General features: G+C 42.5%; 2 protein-coding genes across 2 annotated transcripts in view; one reads left to right on the forward strand and one right to left on the reverse strand.

Moving 5' to 3' along the window:
* LOC306849172 (uncharacterized protein) overlaps positions 1-18,509 on the reverse strand; it is a 419,330-nt gene that overhangs the window by 122,945 nt on the left and 277,876 nt on the right. The window lies entirely within an intron of this gene.
* The window catches only part of LOC306849168 (long-chain-fatty-acid--CoA ligase 6-like), a 37,732-nt gene that overhangs the window by 5,246 nt on the left and 13,977 nt on the right, over positions 1-18,509 (forward strand). Inside the window, exons 2-3 of the mRNA XM_079384024.1 lie at positions 16,560-16,807; positions 17,788-17,902. Of these exons, the coding sequence (XP_079240150.1) occupies positions 16,562-16,807; positions 17,788-17,902 (361 nt within the window). The 5' untranslated portion in view covers positions 16,560-16,561. The remainder of the gene's footprint in view (positions 1-16,559; positions 16,808-17,787; positions 17,903-18,509) is intronic.

Consider the following 18,509-nt stretch of genomic DNA (forward strand, 5'->3'; position numbering starts at 1 on the left):
CACAGCAGTGAACACACACAGCAGTGAACACACACCCGGAGCAGTGGGCAGCCATTTATGCTGCGGCGCCCGGGGAGCAGTTGGGGGTTCGGTGCCTTGCTCAAGCGCACCTCAGTCGTGGTATTGAGGGTGGAGAGAGCGCTGGACATTCACTCCCCCCACCTACAATCCCTGCCGGCCCGAGACTTTGGATTACGAGTCCAACTCTCTAACCATTAGGCCACGACTTCCCACATAAGTCAGTGAGGTATGACAAAAACCACTTAAGAACAGTTCCTTTTATCCCCACATAAGACTCTAATCTAGATATCAGAGTGGTGTGGTCAACAGTGTCAAAAGCAGCTGACAAATCTAAAAGAACAAGGACCACAGAGTCACCAGAGTCCGTAGATACAAAAATATAATTTAGCACTCTCAAGAGGGCAGTTTCTTTAAAGCCAGTTTGAAACATTTCAGAAATACCATTACAACTGAGAAATGACTGGAGTTGATTAAACACTATTTTTTCAATACCTTAGCGATAAATGGTAATACAGAGATAGGACGAAAGTTATTCAGAACAGATCCAGTGAAGGCTTCTTGAGTATAGGAGTGACAGTAGCCACTTTAAAGTCAGCAGGGACAGAGCCAGTACAGAGACACTTTTTAAAAAGAGACACCAGTCCTGGCCCAACAGCATCAACGATCAATTAAAACAATTTGGGGTGTATAGTATCAAAGGAGCAAAAAGATAGTTTAGTATTAACAATAGTATCCTTAAGTAGATGTAGAGAAATGGGTTCAAAAGTATCCCAAGAAGCATAATGCAACAATGGGATGGAGGGTTCTGTGCGAGAGGGGCTTATGGTGGACCTCAAATTAGAGATTTTATCAATAAAAAATCTCGAGAAGCTTTCACATAGAGCCTCGGAAGTATTACACATAGGGATTCACAACAGAATTAATAACTGAAAATAAAACCTTAGGTCTAGAGGGATTTCCCTTGATTATATTAGAGAAGTATAAAGTTTTAGCAGACTTTACAGCACTCTGATAAACCAATAAACTTTCTTTGAACAGTTGAAATGAAATATGTAAATTGTCCTTTTTCCATTTACGCTCGGCCTTTCTACAGGCTTGCCTTAAAAGTCGAATCTCAGAATTTAGCCACGGTTCCGACTTAGCTTTAGGCTTATAAGGCTTGAGCGGAGCAGTGACATTGAGAGAATCCAGCCAGGCAGAGTTTACCAGACGTAGATGTTGATCAACATCCATATCATGTAATGAGGAATCTAAGAGCAGGTGAGAGCAGGATTCCATAAAATGCTGTTTAAACTTAGAACCAAACTGAGGAGAACAGGACCGAGACAGTGTTATCGCCTAAAGTGTACAGTCCTAATGACAGCTTTGTACATGTCCTAATGTACATTACTGTACATGCAAGCTGTTCGGTTTTACAAACAAGTCAAAATAGTTTTTATGTCTAAATAAACCTATAAAATACATTTGTCTCCTCATCTCTGTTTTTTGTGAGTTGTTGGTATCCAGTGTTGGGGGTAACGCATTACAAGTAACGTTTTTTTTTTTAAGTAACTAGTAAAGTAACACATTACTTTTTAAATTACATTTAATTCTTCTTTTAATTTACAAGAAAATATCTGAGTTACTTTTTCAAAAATGTAACGCCAGTTACTTTATTTTGCCATTTATTGACTGACAAGTCTCCTGTCCCCAAGTTGGGAGAAATCGGAAGTACAGAGGCGTTGTGTGTGCTGTGTGAACATGATATTACTGTAGTTCTAGACTAAATGTCAACATGCATTAATTCATCTTACTCTCAAAAAAAAAACAGATTTAGTATTCCTCAAAATGAATTAAAACAGTGAGATGCAAACTCAGAATATGACGCAAACCTGCAATAATTAAATACTGTATGTTAAAAAATCCCATTTTATTAATAAATGTCTTTGCTGCTGACCTTTGATCCAGTTCAACCATACTAATTTGACTTTAGATAAACTATCAATTGTGCCTCATTGTTTTTTTTTATTGCTGAAGAGTGTTGAACCTTCTCCTGCGTTCTACTGTCCAGATGGGAATTTACTTTTCCTTCAGCCTGAGGTTTATTCGTTACACTTTCTGGCGTGAAAGGGCTTTTACATTTGCTATAAATAGAACTTCTTATATTAAAAACAAACAATCAAGCCCTGCTCATATTTAAAAAGTAATGCGAAAGTAACGCAAAAGTAACATAACACATTACTTTCCATAAAAAGTAGCTAAGTAACGTAATTAGTTACTTTTTAGGGAGTAACGCAATATTGTAATACATTACTTTTAAAAGTAACTTTCCCCAACACTGTTGATATCTGCCGTGTTGGTGTCTGAGAGCTTGAGTTTTCTTCAGCGACGGAGGCTGTAAATCTGTAGGCCTTTCTTTGAAACGCGCTTTAGTTAATTTAGCACCAGTTTGAGTAATAGCCCCTGTCGCTCTCTCCCCTCTTTGTTCTGTTTAAGTTCCCAAGTGAGTGCCAGAAACACACAATAGTGCCTGTCTACCTCTGACAATGGTCCTTATGAATGAGGGAGGGAGGGAGAGAAAGAGAGAGGTCTGTCCTCATCTGTGACGCGTAATCATTTTCAGATGTCATCTCTGCTAAATCCATTTATCTCCAGCTTTTGTGGGCCTGTGACAGAGAGAGGGATGTGCAGAGATGCTCAGATGAAAGGGATTTCCCTGTTTACTGTTGTGTTGCTTTAACCCTTGCCTCTAAAGTGACCACATGTGAGGTTTAGAAGACCCATCCAATTTAGAAAGTTTTTTTTTTTTTTAATTCTTTGTTAATCTGCAAAAAAAGCATGGCTCTACTGTGTAAAATACTTTTATTAAGTAGAGACACATTAAAGTGACAAAGACATTCATAATGTTAGAAAAGGTTTTTTTTTTTTTTTTTTTAATCTTCGTAAAAAACGTATAATGGTTTCCACAAAAATATTAAGCAGCGCGACATTTTTCAGATGTGTTAAGCACCAAATTGAGAATTATTTCTGAAGGATCAAGTCACACTGAAATATATGAAATTATAAAAATAGCATTTTAAAAGATATATTAAATAATATACGAGAATTTGTATATGTTAAATATATAGTAAATAAAATATTTAAATAGAATAGATAAAAAGAAAAGTTATTTGTCATTGTAGTTTTTTTATTATTTATTCATTTACTTATTTATTGATTTTTTTTATATTTTTATACAGAAAAATGCAACAAAAAATACTGCAGATCTTATCAAATCCAGACTTTGGAAGTATATGTATCATATGACATCATATAACATTTTTAAATATATAATATATTGAATAATAGTAGTTTTTATAATATAATATAATATAACTATACATTTAAAAATTAATATTAAGATATAATAAATAGAAAAATACAATTATTTTAAATTGTAAAAATAGTTCACAATATTACTGTACTTAATAAATCAAATTGAAATGATAATTTGTTAGATTGGTATAATAAAGGTTATTATACAGCGGCAGCGGTCGCGGCAGTCGTCGTGTGAAGCCCTCCTAGTGTGAAGACCAAAGAGTGTAAAGACCATCGACTCTACCGTGCGACTCCACCGGGCAGGGACACCGGCAAGGGATAGTAGTAGCTTTTTATTTAATTTTTTCATTGATATGTTTATTATTGAAATGTTGTTGTTATATGCATGTGTTAATTTTATTTAATTTCTTTATTTTCTTAAATATGTGGGTAGATAGTATTTATAGAGTTGTAACTTTTTAGTTTTAGTTACTTTTTCTTATTTGTAAGTCGCTTTGGACAAAAGCGTCTGCTAAATGACAAAAATAAAGTAAGTAAGTAAAGTAAATCAACTAAATCAAATAAAACCGAAAATACCTTTCCTACCTCAGATCTTTCCTACCTCAAACTTTTGAATGATTGTGTATATGTGTCATATCATATATTTATAATTTATATATATGAATATAAAAACTTTTTGGGCATGCGTGCTGCTTGGAAATATATTATAAAAATTGTAATTATTTTAAATAGTATTTTCTATAAAATTGTATACATTTTTACAAAAATGTACTGTTTAATATTCTTACCAACTATTGACATTTCTTTGAAATTTCTGAACTGTTTTAAAACAGCTGCTATACACATTAATTTAATTTCAGTGCAAAATAAGGCTATAAAAAGAATACTTTTTGAACATGACAGCATATATTATTAGGATAATAAACCATACATATTTTGTTTGTGAAATTTGCATTATTATTATTATTATAATGATTATGGGTTAAATTCTGACTTGAACGTTTTGTGGTCTGGATATTCTCTGTTTTTAAATTTTAATGTATCTTGAATCTATATTATTGTAAATATTAGTTATACTGATATAGGCTGTCTTATGTCATTATAGAGTTGTATTGTGTGCATTTCATAATTTGTGGCTATTACAAACCCTATACAATGAGTTGAAGTATGTGACGCTGGCTGGCTGGCTTCGGCGTCTCTAGAGTTAAGTATTCTGGAGACAAACATCACGGCACTTGCTGTGGTAGCATTTAAAGAGAGAGGAGGGAGGGCATTTTCCCTCTCTGTGGGAATACCAATGCAGGGCTGAGGGGTGATGACATCATCTTTTATCCTCCTGTGCTTTAATGGGGGGAGGAAGTGGGTGAGAGGTTAGAGAAGAGAGAGAGAGGCTGTGAATTGAGTCCCGGGAAGTGAGTGTGGGGCCTCCCAGTCACCCCATCTCACCACCAAATCAGTACGACTGTACTCGCTTCAGTGTCATCTGCTGAGGGATGCCATTAAAATTCATTTGCAGCCTATCAGTGAGAAAACACACCGCTAGTCATCTCCACCTGTCCTTCTGTGTGTCCTGAAACACTTGTACACCTGTGCTATGTTTGTGTTTCGGCTGCGTGTGTGTCCTGCTTGCGCGAAAATGGCCGAGAGTTACCCGAACGCCTGTTGTGTGTCGGCCAATCATCATTACTTCCTCCTGGCATTCAGATGAGGCCCGAAACATTAGTTGGCTTCTCTCAGGGCTGAGTGCTTTTCATTCAGGTTTTGTTCTCAAATCTCTTTACAAGAAATCAATGAGAGCGGTTAGTAATTTGGAGTCGCTGCACATTAATGTAATTCAGTGTTAATGCACCAAATCATTTCAGCATAGAGTTACAATAATGGACTATAATTCCTGGTGGTTTTTGTAATGATTATTATTATCTCTTAGCATATTGGAGTCACCACATTTTATTATAGCAGTAGGTCTCTCAAGGTCATGCATACAGTGATTGCAAAGGGGCAGAGAATTACAGGAAATGTTCTGAAATTTTCCAAATATTCCAGAAATTTTCTGCCTCTTTTCAACCCTAATTTTACCACAGAAACCCTCATTGTATATTATATAAAAATATATAAAATATAAAAACCTTACTATTGTATTTGTAGAACTGTGGTTCACTATCAGTCGGTCACTCCGAGTCACACCGGTGACCGACGAATTGGGATCTCACTTAGAGAGACCAATCCCCTACGAGAGTATCTAAACAAGCCAATGCATATTGGCATGCGATTATTGCATCCAGCTGCCACTAATCACAGCGTGAGTATAAGCAGGCAGTGGGTGCAGCGCATATTCCGCTTTTCGCTTCGGAGCCGAGAGTGTGTCGTTCTGCTCCTGACCTTCCTACGAGAAAGATCTGCAAGACAGTGCGCTCGTCGAGGCATTCTTGTGCTGGTGACACGGCACTTCATCGGCGGTGGTTCCTTCCTGTCGAGTGGATTGCATACATCGGTTTGCACTACCCTCTGATTGTGTTGCAAAGCGGCCATCTCCCCTGTGCACTTCAGCACACTAAAAGAGTGATTTTCTCTGAAAGAGCATTCACGGGTCGAACGTCTTTTTAAAGACGCGTCTTTTTCAAGATGCCTTTCCACCTGTGTATTTCTGGATGCGGTCGTTACCTGGCACCGGGTGATGGTCACGATCGTTACCTCTCGTGTCTGGGCACTAATCACGCTGAAGCGGCTTTCGTGGACGAGTCATGCTCCCACTGCGGGAAAATGACCGTCGCGGAGTTGCGGACCAGACTCCGTTTCCTGCAAAGGGGCGGAGTGCCCGTGCCTCTGCCTAGATCTAGGGCTCCTCCTGGCGGCAGCCAGGTGACCACTACTTCTGACAGTGGCCGGACTGGTCTTACGGTGACGGTGAGGAATTCCCCTCCGAGGAGGGCTTCTCCTTCCTCCGGCACTTCATAGCCTGTGGAGCTGCCGAGGGAACATGCTGGACCCTCTCATGGAGTACCAGCTGTATCCTTTGGTGCTCCCCTCGACGACCAGATATCGATCGCTGCATCGGAGGGTGAGTCAGACCTTTCTGGAGATGATGATTTGGCACCACTGCCACCTTCTGGGCTGCCAGCGATTCCGGATACGGATCCAGAGATGGTGGCTATGCTTGCCCGGGCCGCCGAAAGGGTCGGGCTAGAGTGGAATCCTCCACCGCGTCCCGAACCCTCTAGGTTGGACGATTGGTTTCTCGGGGTGGCTCGCGCTGGTTCTCAGGGCCCCACCCCGGTGCCTTTCTTCCCGGAAGTGCATGATGAGCTCACTAGATCATGGATGGCACCTTTCACTGCCCGAAACCGATCTGGTGGCTCGTCCTCCCTCACCACACTTGATGGTGGGGCAGCGCGGGGGTATGCGGGTATCCCGCCGGTGGAGCGGTCGGTTGCGATGCAATTGTGTCCAAATGCCGCTATCACTTGGCGTGGGAACCAGTTGCTCCCCTCCCGAGCCTGTAGGCACTCATCGGCCCTGACCGGCAGTGCGTATACGGCCTGTAGTGAAGCTGCTTCCGCCCTACATGCTATGGCGTTGTTGCAGGTTCATCAGGCCAAGGCACTGAGAGACCTGCACGAGAGTGGCCATGACCCAGAAGTTCTCACGGACCTCGCGCTACGAGCGACGAAGGTCACGGCGTGGCCTCTGTGGTGGTCCATGAACGCCATCTCTGGCTGTGTCTGGCCGACAAGAGGGACACTGAAAAGACACGATTCTTGAATGCCCCTGTGTCCCAGACCGGCCTTTTCGGTGACGCGGTGGAGAGCTTTGCCCAGCAGTTCTCCGCTGCACAGAGGCAGACTGAGGCCATCAGGTACATCCTGCCCCGGCGTGCAGCTGCTGCCTCCACCCGGCCACCGATGGCAGCGCCTCAGCCTTCTCGTCGCCGTCTCGTCGCCGCCCCCGCTCCCGCGCAGCAAACGCAGCAGCCTCCAGCAAAGCAGCGCTGTGTAGCCGGCCGCAGGGCAGCCGCCCCGCCCATCCAGGCCCCCACCAAACCTGGTGACAAGCGTAAGAGCAAGCGTCCCTGACACGGGCGACCCGGAGATGGAGGAGGATGCTCTTCGGGAGATGGTGAACACACCACACCAATCTTTTGTTTCTTTTTTCCCCAAAAACTCGTCAAAAGAGCAGTTTCCTCTATCTCTGGGTCCCCCGAGGGGACGGGGAGTTGTGGACGAGTCAGTCTTGATTCACACTCTCCCGCCTCTCTCACCAGTGAGCAGCTGTGGGCGGTTCGGGAGTGCGGTCAACCGTACTACCCACGCACCCTCTGCCAAAACGCAGGTTGGTGTTCCACACACGCTGACCCTGCTTCGTACCGGCAAAGAGAAGCCCGAGCACGGTCCCTGCGTTCCTCCTCGCTGCCCCGCCGTGGGTACATCAGTGGTTCCACTGGTGCCACTGGGGCGCCACGTTCGACGGGCTTGCAGTGTCGGGGGTTTAGACGGGCCCCCAACTGCACTGGCACATCAATTGCCTAGAGTTGCTAGCGGTACGTCTGGCCTTGATCCGTCTCAGAAGGCGCTTACGAGGCAAATACGTACTGGTCCGCACGGACAACACTGCGACCGTTGCGTACATCAACCGACAAGGTGGTCTGCGCTCCCGTCGCATGTCGCAACTCGCCCGTCACCTCCTCCTCTGGAGTCAGAAGCATCTGAGGTCGCTTCGTGCCATTCATATTCCGGGCTAGCTCAACCGGGCAGCCGACGAGCTGTCATGAGCTGCGCTCCCCGGAGAGTGGAGGCTCCATCCCCAGACGGTCCAGCTGATTTGGAGACATTTTGGACCCGCTCAGGTAGACCTGTTTGCGTCTCTAGAAACCTCTCATTGCCAGTTGTTTTACTCCCTGACTGAGGGAACACTCGGCACAGATGCACTGGCACACAGCTGGCCGCGGGGCCTTCGCAAGTATGCGTTTCCCCCATTGAGCCTTCTCGCACAGACACTATGCAAGATCAGGGAGGACGAGGAGCAGGTCCTGCTCCTGGCGCCGTACTGGCCCACTCGGACTTGGTTCCCAGAACTGATGCTCCTCGTGACAGCCCCTCCTTGGCAGATTCCTCTGAGGAAGGATCTACTGACTCAGAGACAGTGCACCTTATGGCACCCGCGTCCAGACCTCTGGAATCTACATGTCTGGTCCCTGGACGGGACGCGGAGGTTCTAGGTGACCTACCCCAAGGGGTAGTTGACACCATCACTTCGGCTAGAGCGCCGTCCACAAGACAGGCCTACGCCTTGAAATGGAACCTGTTCGTCGAGTGGTGTTGTTCTCACCGAGAAGACCCCCGGAAGTGCCCGATCAGAGTCGTGCTTTCCTTTTTGCAGCAAGGGTTGGAGCGAAGGCTGTCTCCCTCCACCCTTAAAGTCTATGTGGCTGCGATTGCTGCCAACCACGACCCCGTGGAAGGCAAGTCGGTGGGTAAACATGACTTGGTCATCAGGTTCCTTAGGGGGGCAAGAAGGTTAAATCCTCCACGGCCCCCCTCTATACCCTCTTGGGACCTGTCTCTAGTGCTCGAAGCAATACATTTGAGCCTTTGCAGTCAGTTGAGCAGCAATTTCTTTCAATGAAGACTCTGCTCCTGCTTGCATTGGCCTCCATCAAGAGGGTAGGGGACCTGCACGCATTTTTGGTCGAGGATTCGTGCCTAGAGTTTGGGCCGGCTGACTCCCAGGTAATCCTGAGGCCCCGGCCTGGCTATGTGCCCAAGCTTCCCACTACTCCCTTCAGGGACCAGGTGGTGAGCCTGCAAGCGCTGCCCTCGGAGGAGGCAGACCCAGCCTTTGCTTTGCTTTGTCCCGTCCGAGCATTGAGATGCTACGTTGACAGGACACAAAGCTTCAGGACCTCATACCAGCTCTTTGTCTGTCACGGAGGCCGGCAGAAGGGGAAGGCCGTCTCCAAGCAGAGGATGGCCCACTGGATAGTGGACGCCATCACCCTGGCTTATCAGGTACAGGGTGTGCCCTGCCCATTCAGGTTGAGAGCTCACTCTACTAGAGCTGTCGCATCCTCCTGGGCGTTGGCTCGTGGTGCCTCCCTGGCAGATATTTGTAGAGCTGTGGGCTGGGCGACCCCTAACACGTTCGCTAGGTTCTATAGCCTTCGTGTGGAACCGGTTTTCTCCTATGTTCTCACCTCAAACGGGTAGAAGCACTGAGAGGCTCTGTTTTCGGGTCGGCTTGCTAAAACTGCTCCAGAGAATCACTCGTTGAATCCTGAGAACCGGTAGAGGGCTGGGTTCCATATGAAAGGCCTAGCTGGATCCCATATGTGTATAGTCCACGGTATAGCCTGAGAGCCCGTGTTTCCCCGGCAGGTCTTCTGCCAATTTCCATGAGGTACAATTTCCTCTAATTTTCCATATGCGCCTAAAGGTTGATCATATGCGTAATTGCTCCGAACCTCCTTCGGGAAGGGCGAGCTTCCGTAGCGTCCGGTTCCAACTGGAACGAGTACGTTTTTTCCCAGTGTTATCCAGTCTTACTGAGTGGGTAGTGCCATGGCAACAGTAGCTGGTCTTCTGTGCTAGCCCTGACCTGCGCCAAAAAATAGGGGCTCAGGAGGCTTCCACAGGACACTGGAAGGGGCAGTATCCGTGGCCCTTTGGTAGGGATCCCAATTCGTTGGTCACCGATGTGACTCGGAGTGACCGTCTGATAGGGAACGTCTCGGTTACGTATGTAACCCTCGTTCCCTGAAGAAGGGAACGGAGACGTCACGTCCCGTCGCCACGGCTGCTGTACCGGCTGCTGTGCACGGCTTTGTGGTCTGTACCACTTGCAGCCTGTTTGTTTGTTTGTGTCAGCGCGTTTCTATTTTTGCAGCACATTTCTGGTTGTGCTGTGAGTATTTGCAGAGCATGCGAGTATTTGCAGCACACGTGTTCATAATTTGCATGTGTTTTAAGTTGCAGCACGTTGAGCTCTTTCGGCCACCATATAAAAACACATTGGCTGATTCATCATCATCCAGCATATGCAAAACTTATATCTAAATATGTTACAATTTGAGAGTAAATGCACATTATTCTTACAGGAAGTGGGGCATCTTCCCTCATCTTACCGTTTAAAAAATAAAAAAAATTGTAGAATGTGGTTAACAGCCATTTATTATGTTTGCCGTTATAGTGGAACAAATGGCACATTTCTAACAGCTTTAATAAGGGTTATTGGCGAGCTGCTATTAAAAAGGCCAGTTTGTGAAAATTGCCATATTTGACATCAATAAATAGAATGACAGGGAGTGTAGTTATGTTCTTTGTCTATGGTTAAAGGCGAAATATGTCATTTCTCTGCCACTATAGATGCCTTTTTTAAAATGAATGTCAATAGTCACTAAAACCGTTTGGTTACCAACATTTCTAAATATCTTATTTTGTGTTCTCGCTCTCTCTCTCTCTCTCTCTCTCTCTGTGCACATGTGCGGAGTGAGTGTGGAAGGAGCCGTTTGTTGGGAGTGAAAGTGTCTCCTTGGTTGAGTGAGATTTCTTTATTTATTTTCTTTTCACTTATTTATAGTTATTAGGTTTAGGTTAGTTTTTTGTTTTGGTTGTTTTTTCCCCTGACTTCGGTCAGGAAGGGAGATTTTGGGGTCAGAGATGGCGGATCTCTCACAGTTAACCATTAAACATGGTTGTAAGTGTATGCCTGAGGCCGCGGTGTCAGTGGAGGATTGTCTGATAGCTGTGAGTGCGGTGATCGGTGGCGCAAATATTAAATCTGCCTCCCGTATGAACAAAGCCATTGTGTTTTTTCTCAGTGAAAGCCGCATGGTGAACGAATTAATTGAAACAGGGTTGATAATCAAAGATATCTTTGTGCCTGTTCTGCCTTTGTCAAGCCCAGCCAAGAAAGTCATTTTATCAAACATACCGCCGTTTGTAAAAAATGAACAACTAGAGCAAATACTCCAGAGGTATGGAAAAATAGTAAGTCCAATTAAAATGATTACTCTTGGATGTAAAAGTCCGGAGATTAGACACGTAACGTCGTTTCGGCGTCAGGCTTTAATGATTCTGAATTCTCAGAGTGATCCATTAAATTTGTCAGCGAAGTTGAGTATTGAGGGAAAGGATTACACTGTTTTTATAAGTTCAGAGTCAATGAAGTGCTTTGTGTGCGGTGAGTTTGGACATGTCAGACAAACTTGCCCGAGGCGAGATAAACCAGCTCCGGCTCTGGTACCGGCTGTCGGTGCGGAGAACAGTGAGAGGGCGGCCGGCGCGGATGATGCTGCGACCGCTGTGGCGGCAGAACCGCAGCGGGACGGAGTGATCTCTGCGCCCGGTGTTCTGCCCGAGGGGACTGGGGTGCTGGAGGCCTCTGGAGACGGCCTGGCGGAGGCCGCTGAGGAGGAAGCCGGCCCGAGTCATGCTCCCACCGAAACGCAGCCGGAGACGAGCTCGGGACAGGTGGGTTTGCAGCCAATGCCCGAAACTGATTTGATTTGCGATGGAGGACAGGCGCAGCCTGATAAAATGGAGAGTGATATTACTACTGAAGAATTGTTTAAACAGGGTAAAGATGACATTTCATCTCAAGCCTCGTTGGATTTAATGGATGACTCTGAGAATGAACATGATGATACGGATTTAATGAGTAATTACAGGGAGGATTCGGAGCTCATCTCTGGAGGTAAGATCAAACTTTATTCACTTCAGCAGATTAATCACTTTTTAGATACTACAAAAGGACTACGTAAACCGAGAATTGATTCGTATTTCCCTGATGTAAAATTGTTTTTATTGTCCGGCGCCGTGGCTATGAAGAAGGCTTCTTTTGATGAGCTTGATAAACCAAAACGGTACCGTCTCAAGAAACTTCTTAGCAACGTTAGAAGTTCTTTGAAATTGCAAAGTAAAAAATGAGTATGTTTTGGTTGTCAAATAACCCTTGTGGAGTTTGTTATTTGTGTGGTTATCTTTTACTCTTTTTCATGGCACCTTTGAAATTTAGCTCTTTAAATATAAATGGGTGTCGTGAGGCTTTGAAAAGGACTAGTCTTTTTGATTATATTTTTATGAAAAAGAGTAGTGTTGTTTTTCTACAAGAAACTCACACGGATGTTAATAATCAAATCCAGTGGCAGAGTGGATGGAATGGACAGGTTGTTCTGAGTCATGGTTCAAGTAACAGTGCAGGAGTGGCTATTCTTCTTGGAGCTGAGTTTAAGGAACAAAATGTGAGCGTTTTTGATGTTCTACCAGGTAGAATGCAGAGAGTAGATGTTGCGTTACATGGGCTCGATTTTTCACTTTTCAATGTATATGCTCCCAATATTGGGACTGAACGTATACTTTTTTTTGGGAAACTTCATACAGCATTTAGCAGTGTCCCACAGGGGAGAATTATTGTTTTGGCTGGAGATTTTAACTGCACTTTAGATCACACAGTGGACAGAAATCATGAAGAACCTCATAGGCCGTCAGCAGAAGTTTTTAGAAAATTGATAATTTATCATGATCTTGTGGATGTTTGGAGAGAAGCTTTTCCTGATGTAAAACAATATACGTGGACAAAAGTAAATTCAAATAGGGTGTCTGCAGCAAGACTTGACAGAATTTATGTTCAAAGAAGTTTTTGTGAAAAGTTTCTTTATAGTTCTATTATTCCTACTCCTTTCTCAGACCATCATTATGTGTCTGCCAATATCACTTCTGCACAGAGTACATTTAAATGCCCCTACTGGCGCTTTAGCAATAAGCTTTTGCAGGATTATAACTTTGTGCACTTTTCTGGGAGATGTGGAGAGAGAGTAAGTCTCAGTATAAATCCCTGAGTCAGTGGTGGGATATTAGTAAAGTTCAAGTTAAGATGTTTTGCCAGAAGTATACTGAACATAATAAGAATACTCTTGGAAGCGAAATGAGACAACTTGAACAGGACATTTTGCAGCTGAACATTGAACAATATGATGGAAGTACTGTTGAAGTGTTGGAAACTAGGAAAATTCTTCTCCACAATCTTCTGGAAGAGAAAGCAAAAGAGACTCTGGTTCGGGCAAGGTTTACATCCTTTAATTGCATGGATGCCCCAACATCTTTTTTTTTTCAATTTGGAGAAGAAGGTTGTTGATAGAAAGACTTTAAGTCGTCTGAAACTTCCTGAAGGAGGTGAAACAACTGATGAACATGAAATAATTGCTCAAGCACTGCTTTTTTATGAAAACCTGTACAAAGCAGAGCCATGTGATGGAGAAATAGCAGAAACACTTCTACAGGATTTACCTCATCTGATGGAAAGTGATAAGGCCAAGCTGGATCAGACTTTGCACTTAAGTGAATTGACTGCTGCTATTACAGACATGTCTGCTGGAAAGGCTCCGGGATTGGATGGCTTAACGGCAGAATTTTATAAACAGTTTTGGTCAGTGATTGGAGAAGACTTGTTCTCAGTTTTCTTAGAGTGCTTTGAAAGAGGTACCTTACCGCTGAGTCTACGAAGAGCACTTATCACGTTGTTACCCAAGAAGGGTGATCTTGCGGATATAAGAAACTGGCGACCAGTGTCTTTGCTTGGAGTGGATTATAAGATTCTGTCAAAAGCATTAACTAATAGATTAAAACTCCATATATCGACAATAATTCACCCAGACCAGTCATTTTGTATTCCAAAACGCACAATATTTGATAATTTGTTTCTGCTTCGTGATTTGATCTCATTTGCCAGAGACAATAATGTTAATGTGGGTTTTTTATCTTTAGATCAGGAGAAAGCTTTTGATCGTGTGGATCATGAGTTTCTTTTTAAATGTTTTGAAGCTTTTGGTTTTGGTTCTGTTTTTAGTTCTTATGTTAAATTATTGTATACTGATATTTATAGTTTCTTAAAAATAAGTGGTTCACTTACAAGACCTTTTTCAGTTAGCAGAGGCATACGGCAGGGATGCAGTATGTCAGGTATTTTATATGCCATAGCCATTGAACCGTTGCTAACTGTTCTGAGGCGTTAACTTTGTGGAGTTTCAACGGCGGGCGTTTTTATATCAGAGATGGTATCCGTTAAACTCAGTGCTTATGCTGACGATGTCACTGTCATAATAAGATCCAATGAAGATGTGCGCAAGCTGGAAGTGGCTCTTGACATGTATCAAAAAGCCTCCTCAGCTCGAGTCAACTGGGAAAAAAGTGCATCGTTGTTATTAGGCCAATGGGAGGAAGAAGGTAGGCCTGTTCCTAAACTTCCTCAGCGCTGCCCCTGGAGTTCAGAGGGGTTTAAAGTGCTGGGGGTCTTTCTTGGAACAGAGCAATACATGCAGAAAAACTGGGAAGGCGTTTATGAAAGGGTGGCTGGTCGTTTACAGAAATGGAGATGGATTCTCCCACAATTGTCATACAGAGGAAGGGTTCTTGTTGTTAACAATCTAGCAGCATCTATGCTGTGGCATCGCTTGACTGTTATCGACCCCCCGAAAGAACTACTACAAAAACTACAGAAGGACTTTGTGGATTTTTTTGGGGATGGTTTCCACTGGCTTCCTTCAGGAATCCTATATTTGCCAGTAAATGAAGGAGGTCAAGGACTGATTGAATTATCAGCTAAAATCAGAGCCATGAGACTAAAATCTGCCCAAAGGCTGCTTTTTTCTAGAGATTTTATCCCTTGGGTGTCGTTTGGACTAACTTTACTAAGATCCTTCTGTGGTAGTGATCTTGATAAGCAACTGTTTTTGATGTCACCGTTTATTGAAAATGTTACATTTGGTTCAAATTTTTATGCATCGGTTTTGAAATCTTGGGAAGTGTTTAGGTTGGATAGGTCTGAAAATGATCATTATGGCTTGAATGAACCACTGTTTTTTAATCCTTTTTTAGGAAATGTTTGCTTGTCTAATAGTATAGTTAAGTTATGCATGAAGAAAGGCTTTACTAAAGTGGGGCACTTGATTAATGTAGACTCAAAAGAGTGGAGATCAGCAGAAGATATTGCCAGTCAGGTGGATTTGAGGTCTGTGAGGGTGGTAGAGCGGCTGATTTCAGGGTTGAAAGCTGCTCTTCCGTTTCCTCTTTTGCAGTTTGTAGAGCTTTCTCTAGAGGGTGGGCCTACACATCTTGATTTTCCTGATTTAGGTGTGTGCCCTGGAGTTTGTCCTGAAACCAGGCAGGTTGGAAAACTGCTAAATTTTGAGAGATTAAAAGGGCTACTGTTCCATTCTGTGGGGAAAAAAGACATGTATCAGGCCTGTGTAAAAACTGCGTATTTTAAGGATCTTCATGACAGAATTGATACAAAATGGAGAGAAAAACTCAGTTGCAGACGATATTTCTCCTTCTTGGAGGCTCTTTTATAAAAGTCCTCTTCCAAAACGTTCAGGTGATTTGCAATGGAGAATATTACATTGTGTGATAGCCACTAATGCTTTTGTATCCAAACTCAACTTGAATGTTTTGCCCTTGTGTCATGCCTGTAATAGTCATGAAACTGTCTTTCATGTTTTTATTGAATGTCCAAGGTTAGTGCCACTTTTGGCATTGCTGGAAAGAATTATTGATGGGCTGGGTTTTGAGTTTAACAAAGTACTTTTTATTTATGGCTGTAGGTATTCTAAAGTGAACAAGGATCGCTGTACTGTTGCTAATTTTATACTTGGGCAAGCAAAATTAGCTATGTGGAAGACTTGCAGACTTGCTCTGGAAGGAAGAATTGTTAAAGTTTTGACTCTGTTTACAGCACTTGTTGAATCAAGAATAAGGGCAGAATATATATTTTTTAAAACTACTGGAAATATGGGTGAATTTATGATCAAATGGTGTGTAAATAGCGGTTTGTTTGTGTTTTTTGAAGAAAACTCTTTATCATTTGTTTGGTGAATACTTTTGAACATTTATTGTATTAATGCTGAGTGTGTAATGTAATTTTTGATTGAGTAAAGAATTTTAAACGTCTCTCTCTCTCTCTCTCTCTCTCTCGCTCTCTCTCTCTCTCTCTCTATATATATATATATATATATATATATATATATATATATAATATTGGTGAACAACAGATTTCTCGGATTAAGTGTTCTCAAAGCAGGCTTTTAGGTTGGGCTGCTTTTGGATTTAAATATGTATTTTGCTGCTGTGGATGCGTTACAGCTCACATCCATTGGCCCTTTATCCTTTTTCATATAATTTAGAGAGATGTGGGAGACTGAAGTATTGGACACTTATGATGATGCTGATGGCAGTGCATCTGTGTGTTTCTAACAGCTATGCAGTTTCAGGATTGGTTACGTTCCCTGCGTTTCACTGGAGGAGATGGCAAGTCTGAAATGGACAATGTGAAGACGCTCCTTCCATCTCTGCCCTCGTCCTTCTCTCTGTCCTCTCTCTCCCTCTCTCCATCCTCTATCATAGGCTTAGGAGCGCTAGCCTCTCTCACAACCTACTGGCTGGTGACCAGACCTCGACCAATCCAGCCTCCATGTGACCTACAGGCCCAGTCCATACCTGTGCAGGTAACTTTGTTGTTACTGCTAACTAAAACTAATATCTATCCAATAAAATATAAATATTAGGTGAAAAAAAAAATCTAAAGGTGCTGTGTGTAATTTTTTTTGACTCTACAAAAGCGTGAAATACCATGTTTGCAGATATTTAGGAAACATTAGTTCACATATGGTAGAGTGGGGTAAAACACAACCCCCCCCCCCCCCCCCCCCCCCTCTACTGTTTTTCCCCAAATAAAATAACCACACGATAAAGTCAAGAGTCCTAATGCCCGCTCGGTAAAGAGTTTTAATTCTTATTAGGTCACATTATCATGTTAGCTTATAATAATGTTTTCTAATTTAAGAGGTACGGGTATAGGTTTTTGCAGGAAATTCGAGCATGTCACTGCATCATTACGTCACGTCTGTAAACATAAAGAAGCTGTCCCGGCTACTAGGCTATCGCATGTGCAGATCCTGCAGGTGGCGGATCATTTATAGCCTTTTCTCACAGCAGCTAATAATTAAATGTATCATTTTGATGGCGGATTGTAATCCAGAAAGGATTATGTGTTTATGAAACATATGTGAATGAAATTAAATTATATTCCAGTTTTAAATGTGCTTGTAAATACATTTAATATTGCTTGATTTATTCATCGCATTAACAATGGAAGGTCGATTTGAGTGCATTGCATTGTGGGATACAGTATCACACTTTGTGTTTGAGTTGCTTACTGCACATTTTAGCACATTTAAGTTGTTTGGATATGCAAAAAAGAGAAAAAAAAAAAATTTTCTTGTAAAACATACTCCAATAATCTTTGTTTGTTTGCATTGTTTACAGTTTTAATATCAATCTGATTCTTTAGGCATAAGTAATAATAATTATTGGATGAACTGTCTTTTTAATGGATAAATACATGAAAGTATAAATATGTACCAATATCAATCATTCTTGCTCATATAACACATCATTTATAGATATTACACATACTTATTTACAGGGAGATCAGAACTGTAGACGCTCAGCTTTACTGACGGATGACAATCTGCTGGAGTTTTACTATGAGGACACAAAGACAGTGTACGACATGTTCCAGAGAGGACTGCGGATAGCAGGTCTGTGTGATTTCTCTCTGAAAGCTTTGAAAACAGTTTGTGTAAATATACATTAAAAAGTTTTGAGTGACTATTTCATCCATTGAGCATCAATGGCTCCTCAGTTTTTCTTTCCTACCATTTACCGCAGTGCTCTGCAAGGCTTTCTCAGATCGATAATGCTTTTATCACATGCAGCTTCCTTCAGTGAATGGATTGTACAATAGTTTCTTGGTCGATTGCTTGAGTTTGAAGTATTTTTTTTGTGCTTAGATCCGTGGAACTTAGAAAGCATTTTGTGATGAGACAAAAATAAAGATGGATCATTTTAGAACAGCAGAGATATTATAAGAAAGAGGTCATTTACAATCAGCTGGTCATTAAGTCATCTTTATTTATATAGCACTTTTTACAGTATGAATGTCAAAGCAGCTTCATTGTAATAAACAGGAAAATGACAAAATCAATGATGCAAACTTCATCAAATATGAGGCAAATTTGCTGCCCAGAAGCTTTAAAAAGACAAAAGTGTCCTTATTCAGCTCCAAGACAATAGAAAGTCATTAATAAACAAGCTTAGACAAGATGATGTGAAGCACGTATAACAGTGGATCAGTCAGTTATTCAC

The sequence above is a fragment of the Barbus barbus genome, assembly GCF_936440315.1.
Source record: "Barbus barbus genome assembly, chromosome: 29".
Lineage (NCBI taxonomy): Eukaryota > Metazoa > Chordata > Actinopteri > Cypriniformes > Cyprinidae > Barbus > Barbus barbus.